The sequence below is a fragment of the Ambystoma mexicanum genome, chromosome 5q (genome assembly GCF_040938575.1).
Source record: "Ambystoma mexicanum isolate Mex_15411 chromosome 5q, UKY_AmexF1_1, whole genome shotgun sequence".
NCBI lineage: Eukaryota > Metazoa > Chordata > Amphibia > Caudata > Ambystomatidae > Ambystoma > Ambystoma mexicanum.
In genome coordinates, this window is record NC_090933.1 from 447,548,402 (window position 1) to 447,562,935 (window position 14,534).

The following is a 14,534-nucleotide window of genomic DNA, read 5'->3' on the forward strand; positions in this document are numbered from 1 at the left end:
CCTCACCACCTTGTCCTTGAGGGACGGAAGGAACGACTTGAGAGCCCAGAACACTGCTCAGCGCTCCAAAATGTTGATGTGGAGAGACCTCTCCTCCGGGAGCCAAAGGCCTCTTGCGTGGAGATCTCCGGTGTGGGCCCCTCCCAACCCTCCAGAGAGGAGTCCGTCGTCACCGTCTCCTGAAACGCCGGGGTTTGAAAGTCCATGCCTGTAGTGAGTTGAGCACGGGTGCCCCACCATAGGATCACCCGACGGAACTCCTCGTCGAGAAGGATCCTGTCCTCGAAACAGCCCGTATCCTGAAACCAGCGGGCGTCGAGGAACTCCTGTAGCGGACCCATCCGAAGTCTGCAAATGGGTACAAGATAGATGCATGAGGACATCATCCCGAGAAGGGACTTGATGGACCTCACCCTGGCCACGTCTGTGGCTAACAGGCGCCGCACCTTGCCCAGGATGGTCTTGGTCCTCTCCTCTGAAGGGGAGGCAAATTGCCCCACTGTATCGAGCTTCGTTCCCAGAAACAATGCTACTTGCGATGGAACCAGGTGGGATTTGGGGTAGTTGATGGCAAACCCCAGCTCCGAGCAACCGGACTGTCCTCGCCGTGTGTGTTCGAGTTCCCTTGTCCTTGGCCGGATTAGCCGGTCATCCAGGTAGGGGTAGACGTGGATCCCCTGCAGACGCAGCCGCACCGCCACTGGTGCCAGGCACTTGGTGAAAACCCTGGGTGCCGACTTTAATCCGAACGTTAGGGCTCTGAATTGGTAGTGGCGTCCCTGAACCACGAACCTGAGGAACTTCCACATCCCCATTCTAAAAAGGCACAGGAAGTAAGCATCCTCCAGGTCCAACGACGATAGGAAGTCGCTTTCCTCCAGGTGTCCCAGCACGTGCTGGAGGGTGACCATCCTGAATTTCTGCGCCTTGATGTATTTGTTTAACCGACACAGGTCCAAGATGGGGCACCAACCGCCTGTCTTCTTTCTGACGAGGAAGTACCTTGAGTACACTCCGGAGCCCCAGAGCCTTCTGGGGACGAGCTCGATGGCACCTTTCTTGAGCATTGCCCTTACCTCCAACAGCAGTTGAGGGATGTGATTCTCCTTCCTGGCCACGGGAGGAATGCGAGGGCACTTCTTTTGGAATTGCAGCAAGTGCCCGTTGGCCAGGGTGTCCAACACCAAACGGTCGGTGGAGATGGACTCCAACACGCTGACAAACTTTGTCAGCCGGCCTCCCACCGGGGTGCTTCGGTGGGGGCCCGACAACACGGCTGGGTCAGTCTTGCTTGGAGGCGGCCTTGCCACCTTGGCGACGACGGCGGGATCCCCCTTGCTTGCCGCGACCTCTGTAGGCCTCCTGGGAAGAGGAGCGGGCCGCCTGGCGATAAGTGGAGGAGCCACCGCTGGATCCTTTGGAGGCACCCTGTCTGCCTCCGGAGCTCCGAAAGGGCTGTCGCTGTTGAAGCACCCCTAGGGCCCGGGCTGTCTCAGAGTCAGTCTTGATGGCCCGTAGAGACTCGTCCACCGCCTTACCAAAAAGGTTGTTGCCATCGAACGGCATGTCCAACGCTCTGGTCTGGTTGTCCTGGCGAAGGTCTGTCGCCTTGAGCCATCCTCGTTGTCGGAGGCAAACTGTTGCCCAGTTGGCGAAATCCAGTATTGGCAATGTCCGTTGCCACCGTTATGGCGTGATCTTATGCCACCTCGCCTTCCTGCAGAATTTCTAGGGCCTCCGCCCTCTTGTCGTCAGGTAGGAAGTCTAGCAGGGGAGCTATCTTGAACCAGAGCTCCCTGTCGTAGCGGGCCACGATCGCTAAGGCATTGGCCGCCTTAATCATCGTTGTTAAGACGGATTTCTGAACTCTGTCCTGGAGGGGCAGAGGTTCAGAAGGCCAGCCTAGTTTCTTGGAACAGAGTAACCTCTGGACAAGCCAGACCAATCAAGGTAGCCAACGCGGCGGTCAAGACTAGGTCTCAAGAGGGGTGAGGGTGACTGAAAGCCTGCAATGAGCACACAAAGCAAGGACACTTACAAATTACTTCAAACAGGTGTTATATTAAAAATATATACACATTTATTACAAGGCCTTTGTAACATTGACCGTAGCGCGAAATCACAATAAAACTCGTAAACCAACACATAGCAAACCAATGCAATATATATACAAAAACAAACGAATCTAACGAGTTAGACGCACGAAATGTGTAGTCCACCTAGATGGGGAGGAAAACAGGCAGTGCGAATAATAATTAGACCCAGTCCGCCTTCAGAGGCACCTAGCTAAAAGGAAGTCCAAGCCCTACGAAGAGTGGAGCCTTGTGCTCAAAAGTACCTGCACACGCTGGTACCAACGGGCAAAAAGGGGAGTCTCTTCGAGGGAATCAGGCAGTTTAGTTCGGTGAACAAATGAAGATGAACAGAGCTCCGCGACTCAAGCGCAGCCTCCACTGTGGGCAGAAGCAGAGCGCGAGTACGGAAAGGCGTGCTGTTTGACACAGCGGGGAAAAGCTATGGGCTCCTGCAGGAGGGCGACCAGTTCCTAGTCATGCTACTCACCGGTCCCCGATGCAAGCAGACCCAGGCTTCTCCGCGTCCGTTTCAGTGCTGGCAGGTTCAGATAGGAGCAGGGGACGTCTCGTCGTCGTGTAGATTCCGCAGCAGCAGAAGTTGAGTTGGGGAGGTCCCAAACGCAGTGGACCCGCACAGTTTGTTACCACAGCAGGGCAACGGAGCGGCCATGTGTATTCCAGCCAAATGTACACTCCTCACTTCAGACCTGGGAATGCCAAGTGTACGAATCGTGCGAGAGTGACAAGGACTCGTAATACAACACAACCTGACGGCGGTTACAGAGCAAGACTCCTGGGTAGGCTGGTCAGTCTGCTGGATGGCCCAGAGACACTTCCGAAGGCTTACGTGCAGGAGATGGTGAAGATGCCGAGAATAGTTGTTCCCACTATTCCAAGGGTCGAAGTACCAGTACAGGCCTTCTCGTTCGAGCAGAGGTAGAAAGGGTTTCACAAAGCGACAGCAGTGTAGAGGAGCAGTACTTCAGCGAGTCACCAGCGATTCCTCGGTTCAGCCTCGTGGTTGCAGGATACTTGGCTCCTGTATTCCTTTATTCATGAGAACTCAGGAGATCAACATGGTAGTGGAGTTTCCAGTCCCCTCTTATCCACGGATCCCTTCGCGCCAAAACGGAGGGGAGCCAATAGGAGATCCGCTCATAAAACACTCACACCATCTGTGGACCTCATCACGGACCACGGGGGTCCCAGGCATTCACACCACCCTAGACTCTCTGGCGCCCAGGATGCGTATTGGGACCAGACATCCCAGCCCCCATCCTGGAGGCACACACAGGCCTGTAGAAGCCTGTGAAAGCATCTGTGTTTCACGGGAAAGTACATGCCCAAATAAGGAAGGCCCCGGGTCGGCTCGACCTGGGAGAGGTGAAGGGGGCAAGACGGTCAGCGGACAGGACAAAGAGCCTCGTGGTCTGGCCATTTTGGGAGCCAGGCCACTATTTTGGGCTAAGCGCGAGAAACGCGCTTAAAACGCCAAAAGGAGCTCAAAAACACAAGAAACGATCGCTGCCACCAATCCCGTCTGTGATTCACTTGCACCGTTCATTTACAATCCAAAGAGTATCTAGGGCCTGTAGAAGACTAGAGACCCAAGAGAGCATTAACTTAGCTTACAGTGCCCTCTTGTGCCATGTTGCGCGAAAGCTACAACATGATGAAGAAACTACGGAAAACAACGTTTCCCGGTACTGACTGTCTTAAGGGCATGTCAGTTTCCCCCTAAGAATGGAGCGAAAGCCCAGAGGAGTGCGGCAGAAGGCTGCACTTCTCTGGCAAAAGTGTAGATCATGGTGAAAACAACAGCAAAAAATGTAGGGGTTGCCACATGGAAGGAAAATTACCCACAATTAAGAAATCTTTCCTAAAACTCGTCGCCGCCGACGAGATGACTAGTCGTCCCATTGAGTCCAACTTCTTGCCCTCGCTGTCCGGTGGGGAAGTGGAAGTTGAAGCCGCCGCACCCGCTGCCTTTTTCTTAGCCGCTGCCGAGACGACAGAGTCCGGCGTGGGCTGGGCCCTGAGGCACAAGGGGGGGGGGCATCAGGGACTCAGTACTTCTTCTCGTACCTGTCCCTCTTGGCTGGTGTCGTGGAAGGGTCCTTGAGGACAGCAAGCCCCTCGTCCCAGATGTCATCAAGCAAAGGCACCGCGAGGACCGTCTTCCTCTTGGCCTCTCGTCGTTGATATAGAAACCCTTCCTTTTTTTCGTTCTTCAGGGCAGAGCTGGAAGAGCTCGAAAGCCCTGGTTATCATGGTGTGGAAAGAGCCAATTTCGTCGGCTGGAGCAGCTCGTGGCGGGGAGGGGTGCGGGGGGAGGGGGATTGATGACGGGATGTCCGCTGTGTCATCGCCCGTCCCCGTCGCTGTATCCGTCGCCGTATCCTCTCTAGGGTCCGGCGAGGGGTTCACAGGTCTCGCAGGCACGAAGGGCAGAGCGGGGTGGACTCTCCTCCGCTTGTTCGGAGGGCTTCCCGACGGGCCTGGTTCTAGATCCTCCGTCGGGGTCCGTGGTAATCACGTCCTTATCTCGGTACATAAGGATTGGATTGCCAACAAAATGGCCGCCGAGCTATCCTGGGGCTCGGGTAATGGCTGCGATGGACGGGATGGCCGCTCCACTGGGCCCTCTTCGATCACGTCAGCAGGGACTTCCCCCTGGGATCGAACCTTCTCGAACCTCTCGTTGAGGCCTATGGACTTCTCGTTGAGGCCCTTCTCAGTTTCCACCAGCTCCTCCTCAGAGGCTGATTCCGAGTCTGTAATGGCCACCGCCCACCCCTCCCTCCCTCCCTCTTTTTCCACCGGGGACTTCACGGGGGTCTTAACGATAGGCTGGAAAGAGGATTCCCTCCACGGTGGCAGGGATACTCTGGGCCCAGAGGCAGTTTCCACTGGCGTAGTATCAGCCGGCTTCGCCAGGGTCGCAGCGACCACTTCGATAGAGGCCTTTGCCGGCTGGATCAAAGCCCTCACCACCTTAGGTGCGCTCTGGGCCTTTGCCTTGGGGGCAGGGTCAGCGCCTCGCTCCCCCTTCGAGATCGACCGGGTCCGCTCCAGCGGCTTACCCGGGTTCTCAGACTTCCTCTTCCCCGAACCAGAGCGCTGGCTCGTGGTCGAATGTGCCAGGGAAGTAGCGCCCTGCCTGGCAGCCGAAGAGGCCGACCTTTCAGCGCTCCCGGTGCCCGTTGACTCGCGGTGCTTGGCCTCATGTTGGGCCCCCGTCGCCAGAGCACCCTCACAGGACTTAGAAGCCCGCTCAGACTTTTTCTTCGCCTTCTCACCTGCTGTGCCCTTCTCCAGTCAGGCGGCGAGGCAGGAACGACTATTTTGTTTCGTCCGTTCCGAAAGGTTCTTGCAGAACGCACAGTCCTTCTCCACAAGCGTCTTGTCCTCATGAAGGCAGTAGAAACATCGCGAGTGCTCGTCCTCCTTGAAAATGTTTTGCAATCCGCATCCAGGGCAGCACCTAAACAGCTTGGATCCGGGCGTCGAGCTTCCCTTGCCCTGGGCCATGTCCGTTGCGGTAGGCCACCGATCTTCCGGAATCCTCCAAGAAGTGTAAACTCGACGAAAACTTCACCCTTGAGGGGCGTAGAAGAATTCCGAAACGGGTCCCCGTTGTCGGAAGTAGAAACGGTGGAGCTTGAGGCTCGATTAAACCGAAAAAATTAGAAAATCTCCTGAAAAAGCGTGAAAACGGAGCAAAAAACTCGAGAGCTAAAGCACAAGGACTCCCAACACTTGAGCGTGCGGTAAAAATCTGAGGAGGGCTGCCAGAGGCGGGGCTTAGGGAGAAGGCAGTCATTGGCTGGGGGGTGTATGACCCAGAGATCAGCGATTGGTTACTAAGAAAGACAGATCAGAAACGAAACTGATACTGATACTGATTTTTTTCTTTACCGAGGATTCCCAGCCTGACGACGGGGAATATTCATGAGCATGTGAATCCATGCCAGACCCCATGCTGGAGAATAAGGTGTTCTAAAGGTACACATGATTGTTGGTATAGTTAAGCGTTAAAGCCCATAAGGCATTCAGAATCAAAAAGAGTAGCAGGGCCCCATAACACACAGCAGAGACAAAGGGTCAGGTGGATGCATAGCACATGATCAGTGGGATCGAGGATGTGCAGCTGAAAGTCTCAAGTGAGGTATAACACATGACTTACTGAGGCAGCGATGCACAGGCGAGGAATAGCAAGAGTCAGGGGCCTGTTCTATGTGATCCGGTTCATTAGTCCTGACAGGAATATTCTGTTGGGTTGCCTCTTTGCAATGCAAACATATTGGCTAACCTATTGTTAACGGAAAGAGCAGAGTATTACTTCAAGAACTGCCCAGAATTCAAAATGTTGAATGCTATCTTTCATTACACTTTGCATTGATGGTACTCATGATATACTCAGTAGGAAGTGCTGTAAATCTTGACTGTCAGGATTTACAACCATCGAGCAGATGTAGAATGTATACAAGTGCAAAAAACCCTCTGACCAACTGCATGTTGAATTCATAATGAAAAAAGCTCGGTTGGTACATACATGTGAGAGCATTCAAAAGTAAATATGAAAACTGCCAATATTAACTCAGCCTCACATGTATTAAAAATGGAATGGTGCAGGAAATACAAAATGTACAATTTGGTTGCAAAAGGTGCAGAAATTAAATAAAACAAGTGGCAAAAATAGGCTACAATGAAATACATCTTAGACATTCAGAAAAGTCGAGGATTACACAAAATCAAATTCTGCACACGTAAAATTTTGCCATTTTATAATATCATATACAAAATTGATCAGACAAATTGAAAAACAATGCTGAGAAAAACAGGATTGGGTGGGAGGGAGAAAAAAACAATATATTTGGTTTGTGCTTAAAACCCCACTGGTTGACAATTTGCGTTATTTAACTTGTGAAGGAGAATTGAAATACGGCTGGGGTATAAATGGCCAGCAACTTAACAAGCATGATTTGCATTCACATTTGTTTGTGTGCTATTATGTTAACTAGCCAAACTTTCAGAAATATACAAGTCCAGAAGTAGTAAGGAAGGATTTAGAAAGCAGGTAAAGTGGCAGTACAAAGACAAGTGCTGTCCCGCATTTGGCAAAAGTATCTTTACCACCGCTTTAAGTACAGTTCACAAAATTCTCAATCAGATTTTAACCACCAATCATCCATATAAAAAAAAATACTTGAGTGCACACGGTATAGAACAAAACTCTCCTTCTTCCAAGTAACGACTTTGGTCCCAACCCCATTAAATGGAGTGGTTTTCACTATTTTGTTTCTGCAATTGATGGCCCAAATTAAGTTTACAGTTTTCAATATTATATCAGAATTCCAAAAAGGTACACAGCACCGACGGCTTCCGTATAAACTGGCAGTTCGATTTCCAAATGAAGAATTTTAAAAAGGTTGTCACATATTTGCTGTTAGAGAAATAAGAAAAAAAACATACTTGGGCCAATGGGCACTTATGGGCAGTATTGCCACCTCGAGCAGCTGACTTCAGATACGGAGTGCAAATATCAACATACATGCTGTTTTTAAGGATAGAGGACCAAGACCTGTTTTATAGAACATACAAAAGGGACATGTGGACGTCCTAAAACCAGTCAGAAAGGAAGACACTGGACCAAGAGTATTCTTGGGTGTTCCCGCCCAGTGTCCAACATGGATCACTGAGCTGACATTTTTTAAAACTTTTTTTTAAAGAGTCTATAAAATATGGAAAACTGTCAGACAGCAGCAAATGCAACCCAGAGTACATTTTATCAAATAATTCTGGCACCTTTAAAAAATAAAATAATGAAATAAATCATTTAAAAACAATAACATCTTCACTTTTTGTGATGCAGTTAAAACTGTGCGACTTCTGTACAAACTACATTTAAAATTTCAGTCATCCAACTATGAAATGCAATGTGCTTATGAACGCTATCAGAAGCTACATCCAACCACCTCTATAAACCGGAACAGTCTTCTTTAGGGACGTCAACTCGAACCAGGGTGTAAAAATAAAAAATAAAAATCCTATAAATAGACAATTAGGCAGCAAATTCAGAAACAGCTTTTTTGCATCTATTTGAGTATTTTCTTTTGAGAGGGTCGACGTTTACATTTGACAGTGTTCACATAACGCCTAGGATCCTAAACAGCCAGCACAACAGTTGTCATTCTTGCCATTTTCTCTATTTTCTTATATTTTTTTACATCTTGAGTTTATTACCATTACTATCAGTCCTCAGATGCCATATGAATACAGGTATGTCTCTAAGATATAAATGTGGCTTTATTTAGATTCCTTTCCAGGACTCATTTGGTGTCCCAACTGCACACGAAAACACCCCAGCTTGCATATGAAAAATGTTCAGTCCAATGGCTCCTGCTTTATTCGAAAGACGGATGGTGCACGACATGTCCTTTTAAGTTCTCGCCTCAGTACATATTCACTAAACTGTGAAGAATCGACCCCTCCTCCACAGGAGCCAACAATCTCAAATCCTCTTTGCTGCAACCGCTCCAGTACCTGTAGAAGAAATAAAAGGCAGAGCGTGACTCAACAATGCTAACTTTACCAAAGTGAATTAGAAACACAGTTGGTAAAGCATTTTACGAAGTAGCACAATTAAACATACCAAACGTGACACCAGGAGCAATAAGGGCAGTACTTCCATAACAACCATTTATGGATATTGTAAAAAGATCACAACTCGTAAGCACATTTCACAATTCAGGTTAAGTGCCAAGAAAGGATGTCATATAAAGATGAAGCTATGCATGACCACACCCAACCAGTGGCATATTTACACACACATTTATGTGAGTTATATGGTGCAAATCTAACTAGAAAGCAACAGAGTAGTGTACAACAAAACGGAAGACACACTTTCACCGACATCCTCTGCATCATTCCTTCGCCCGACCTATAGACCCTACATATGGTTGCACTTCGCAAACCTATGAGACTCTCTTATCACTCTCCATTCTACTCTCTGGTCCGACTCACTCTGCCAGCCACACCATGGATGCTCTCATCTCTTCAGGCATCCACCCTTGATTCCACTCTCCTCTTTCTTAGACTGCCCACTTTAATCTCTCTTCTAACTTCTAACTTGAAACTTCCTGTCCCTTTGTCAAAGGCCCTCCCAGCACGGCCACCCTCCTTCGCGGTCATTTGACCTATGAAACAAGTGTCAGCGGCCGCCTTTGCCTCCACCTTTTCCCCTCCACCTACTCCTGTGGCTGGCTCCCATCCTGACACAGCCCTTTCCAACCTTCACCTCTCGATCTACAACACTCTGGATATCCTTGCCCCAGTTATGAGGATTCGCCTGAAGCCTGGGACTAAGTGCCACTCTTGGTACGACTCAGATTTGGCTGCACCGAAACGCAAGTGAAGAGCGTACCCTCTGGCCCGTCACCTGCTCCTAAGGCAATACAGACTCCATCTCCTCTAAGAAGAGGGTCCACATTCAAGTCTGCATCTCTGTGGCCTCTAACGGCGCAGCCAAACTTTTCAAAATCTGCAAGGAGCTGGCCAATACTAGTGCAGTATCCTCCTCCTCTACACACACCCAGACCCTCTGTACAGCTCTGGCTTCGCATTTCACCACTAAAACCCAGGACATCCTGTCTGCACTCTCCACCACATCCCCTCTCTCTCCACCGACCCCTCTCAGCCCTGCCTTGGATGCCCCCTCTCCTTCTCTCCTGTAACCCCTGAAGATGTTTCCGGTCTCATCCCCCTGCTCGCCAGAACCATCCAGGACAACATTGGTTCTCTCGCTCCAGCCTTGCCCGACTTCTGTAATCACTCCTTTGCCACTGGCACTTTCCGTTTTCTTCTCAAGCACTCCCTTGTGCACACCCTACTAAAAAAGCCTTCTGCCGACCACTCCATCCCGGCAAACTATCGCCGGATCTCCATCACTCCTTTCCTGGGCAAACTCCTGGAGTAGTTGGCTAGCTCCCAGCTACCCCTCCACACTGAATCTGTTGGTATCTCCATGACCATCAGAGCAGCTAGAGGAACAGAAACTGCACTCCTGAGCACCAGTGAAGATCTGCTCTCTAACCTAGACTCTAGCTCTCCTCCTGTCCTCATTCTCCTCAACCTTTCCTCTGCTTTTGACATGGTCAACCACAACATCCCGATTACCAGTTTCCGCGAGACCCTTGGCATCACAGATCAGGCTCTGGCTTGGATGACCTTTCTCCTGGACCGACCCCTCCAGGTCCAGCTTGATTCCTTTCTCTCCGCCATCTCTCTCTCGACATGTGGTGTGGCCCAGGGCTCTATCCTCTCCCCCTGGACCGTCAACATCTATCTGGCCCCCTTGGTCCCCCTGATCTCCACCTACATCTCTTTCAGTGGTATTTGGATGAGACAGCTCTTTTTCAGGCTAGCCTCTGCCTCCTCCCTCATCCTCGGTCATCCCTGACTATCTGCATTCAATCATGGTGCTCCTCTAACAATCTCTGCCTCAACACCAGCAAGACAGATCCTTCTCATTGGGACCCCTGCTCCTGCTTTCCCTCTCACTCTGGCCGCCCTCCTTGGGCCCTCTGCCTTCACCCTCTTGTGAGGTAAAAAACCTTGGAGCAATCTTCGACTCCACAAACTCCTTCTCTCCACACATCACTGACGTTGCCAAGGCGGCCCACTTGCAGCTGTACCTCTTCAAAGGGAGTCACCCTTTTCGCAACCTTCCCCCAGAAGCCTACTGTCTCCAGAGCTCTGGCTCTCTCTAGGCTGGACTACGCAACAGCCTCTTTCTCAATCTGCCTACCTCTACTCTTTGCCCCCTTCCAGAACAGGACAGCAAGACTTATCCTTGGCCTCAAGCCCAGGGACTGCATGTCTCCGCCCCTGAAATCCTGCCACTAGCTCCCGGTGGCTGCAAGGATGAAGTTTAAGACCCTCTGCATCGGCCTCAAGGCTTTTTGAGGCACTGGTGCTTACTACCTTTCACTCTCTCTGGTGCTTAGTACCTTCCTTCTAGAGCCCTGCGCTCGTCTACCTCCAACTCTCTGCGGGTGAGTTGCTTCTCCAAGCAGAGATTGGTGGGTAGAACTCTCTCCTCTGCAGCTGCCTCCCTGCCTCGCTCACTCTTGGGCCAGACCTCCTTAAGTTCCGGAAACTCCTCAAGACCTACCTTTTCTCCTCCTCTTTCTCTCACTCTACCCTGCTAACCTTCCCTTTCTTCTGCTCCGTCTGCTAACATGTTGCCTTGTTGTCCTCCGACTCTTGCAGGACAACCCCCCGCCCACCAGTCCCCTTGCACGTTCCGCCTAGTCCTACTTGCACTGCCTCCTGGCTAACCTTGCACTACCCCAAGCTGGGACTGCCCCTTCGAGTCCGAGCCTCCCAGCACTTAACTCAGGGCCCTGCTGCTCTGGATGCACTTCTCCCGGTCCCCCCTCCCCAGCACTTCTTATTTTGCGCACTTGCAAGATCTCAATGACACAAGGCCTGGTAAGATCGTTGTCTTGTCCTTCCTCAGTTCCCCCTCCCTTGCATTGAAACACTTGGGTATAGGTGCATAATAAATAACAAATCAATCAGAACAAAGAGAATGATTCTGTGAGTGGGAAATAGAAGTGCGATCAGGTAATCAATGAGTGTTTTTTGAAGGACAGGGCCCTCATCTCCTTCTTAAAGTGCAGGGTAGTTGGAACCAATCAGAGGCGTTTCGGTATGTTTTTCTAGAGTCTGTTGTATAGCAGAAGACAGCCTGTTTTCTTGCATCTTTTAGATATTTTAGTAGGACTACGCGGCTTCTGAGGCTGTGGAGTTATGTGCAAATATTGAGTTTTTCAGCTAGGCATGCTGGAAGTTAGCATGTCATAGGCTTGTACATGCATTTTGGAGTATATTCAGGCTTGGAGGAGTAAACCATGTAGCTCCATCGAGGGTGTGGTTAAATTGCTTCCGCCCCGTTATGAAAGTGGCTGTGGCATGCTAGGGAGGAGATTGTCTCTTCAGAAATAAAGAGTGCTTCCGATCGAAGTAGAAATGGGACAGGGCTTCGGAAAGTGTTCTGAAGATGGTGTCAGAGATGAAGGTCCCGATTGGGCAGAGGAGAGAAAGGATTGGTAAACATCGATTCCATACAGAAGTTAAGAGGACTGGGTACAAGATGGACCCTTGTAGGGCTCCATAGGATACAGGGACAAGTGGGATCTGTTAGTGCTCATTTAAATGAGCTGGTTATCTATCTTTGAGGTAGGACATAAACCGGTATCCGGTCAAAATTTTGGCGAAAACATTTTTTTTGAAAAAAAATATTTGGGTTTCGTTAGTAAAAAAAAAGTAAAAAAAAAAAAAAACGGGTTTGAGGGGATCCCCCCCCCCCATTTCTAAAATAAATGTAAAAAAAAAAAAAAAAAAAAAAAAAATCGAAAAAAAGTCTGCAAATTGTCGAGAAAATGGCGAAAATATTGCATTCGAAAATATCACTATAAACCACAAACCATCATAGAATGGAGTCACTCATTACCATGTGTGTAGTATGTTGAGAAGCACTTTCTAGTACACCGTAATCACAGGGAGCGGACAGTTCCATGATTAGGACATAGTTTACCACCTGAATGGCTACAGTGCTGCACCTTCGTGGATTCCGGATTTATAGCTCAGAAGGATATGATTGTTTGATATGATTGTTTATTTATATAGCGCCTATACAATGTGTTTCAAAGCGCTTCAAGGCAAGGGAGGGAACAAGGGAAAATACAACCACATTCTTACAGGCCATGAACAGTAAGGATGTGAAATTAACCATTTTACTCGGCCTGACGACATTTCAGATGACTGCTTATGCCATGATATTTCAGATAACGGTGCTTGATGAGTTGGTTGTTTGCCAAGTTGTCAGGAGTTAAGCTTGCACTTCTTCAAAGGTTAGGGTGAGGGGGAATCTAGGCAGCCTTTTTTAAGTTAAGGAAAATGCCTGGAGTGACAGAGGCAATGATATGGAGCAAATCGATGAATGCCTTTCCAGATCAGTCCGATTTCTACACTGGTATTTGAACAAAGCTTCTATTAATTTGCGTCTCTAATTATGTTCTATTTACAGAAGCTAATAATTGTCTAGTCCTCAGTGTGTTTAGATTCTTATAGAACATAGGTATGCTAACCGTTTGCAGGACTGATCGGTTGGGAGTGGGAGAGAGTTACAGCATCGATGAAAGGGTATGGCGTTCTGACATCACCAGCCTTCTTTTCGTGGCTGTTTTTGCCGAAAATGTTCGGCCGAAAAACTCGGGTGGTGGGTGAGGGCATATAAGGGGAAGGGGGCTGTGGGGTAATGTGGAAGGGGAATTGGGGGGAATGACCCAAATCGATGGGATTTTTTTGGGCCAAAAATGTTCAGCAAAGAAAGCCTGCCGATCTAAGAACATAGAACTGATGAAAGATACCAATGCCGGAGGGGAAAATGTTATCTGTAATCGAAGTTCTCCATCATGTGAATCTTCACTATGATCCTAACAAGTACTGTTCTGCATTTTATCAAATGTAGCAAAATATATGTCATCCCTTGAATTCACTGAAGCCCCCCAAATTCGCAGTTTAAAGCCACTAGACAATTAACCTTTGCAATGCACGCTAATTTTAGATAAGTAGATAAGTAGATAAGTATAAACCTCCTTCTTTCATATATGTAATGGATTGAACAAATTATTTTAAAGTTAGATTGGCAGCAAAAGTTTATTTAAAAATGATCATATCTTTGCTGGGTGCTTATGGGGGATACGTACACCTCGACAAATGAATTTTCATACCGAGTACAAATCTCCACACAGTTTTGAGGGGCACAAGACACTTATTTAATAACATAATAAAAGGTGCGCATGTAATCCTCTTAACAAAACCAGTTAAAAAAGAAGACCATGAAGCCCTTGCTGGGGGTTTCCTTCAGAATCACGTATTAGCAGGAACCCAGAATGCATTTCAATAAGAGGCATGCTGCATTGTAAAGTAGCCAATTTAAAATAAACCAATACTTATGGAAATGTTTATTTTAAACTGCAGAAATAAAAGGAGAAACATTTGGGAAATTAGAAAAACAAGACGTAAGATGCATCCATGTAATGTCCTGCACATGGAATGGAGACGACAACCTAATTAAACAAAAACTTCTGAATACAGTGATGTGTCCGTTAATCTTCAATTAAGTTTTGTTGGCACAAAAAAAATCAAGTAACAACTGACCAGGAAGAGAAAGGTGGGAAGATAGTTTAGGACTGTATACCCCGGGGAAGATATCTCGGTCTCGTTTTGGGAACAAGACCATGCAGGTCCTGGAGTTAGAGTCTGGAGACTGGCATAAAGCAATTTCATAACCAAGCAGCTTATAATTTTGTCATTAATGTGCAAGTACCTTCCTTCATGAAGCGATCTGGTTATTAATAATCGAACAATCGAATGGGTAAACTAGTA

General features: G+C 48.6%; 1 protein-coding gene across 4 annotated transcripts in view; it reads right to left on the reverse strand.

The window, feature by feature from the left end:
• Positions 1-6,845: 6,845 nt before the first annotated feature.
• Positions 6,846-14,534, reverse strand: part of KCTD1 (potassium channel tetramerization domain containing 1) — a 506,279-nt gene continuing 498,590 nt past the window's right edge. For all 4 annotated transcript variants that reach the window (XM_069620946.1, XM_069620947.1, XM_069620944.1 and 1 more), the window contains exon 5: positions 6,846-8,621. In XM_069620946.1, the coding sequence (XP_069477047.1) occupies positions 8,463-8,621 (159 nt within the window). In that variant the 3' untranslated portion in view covers positions 6,846-8,462. The remainder of the gene's footprint in view (positions 8,622-14,534) is intronic.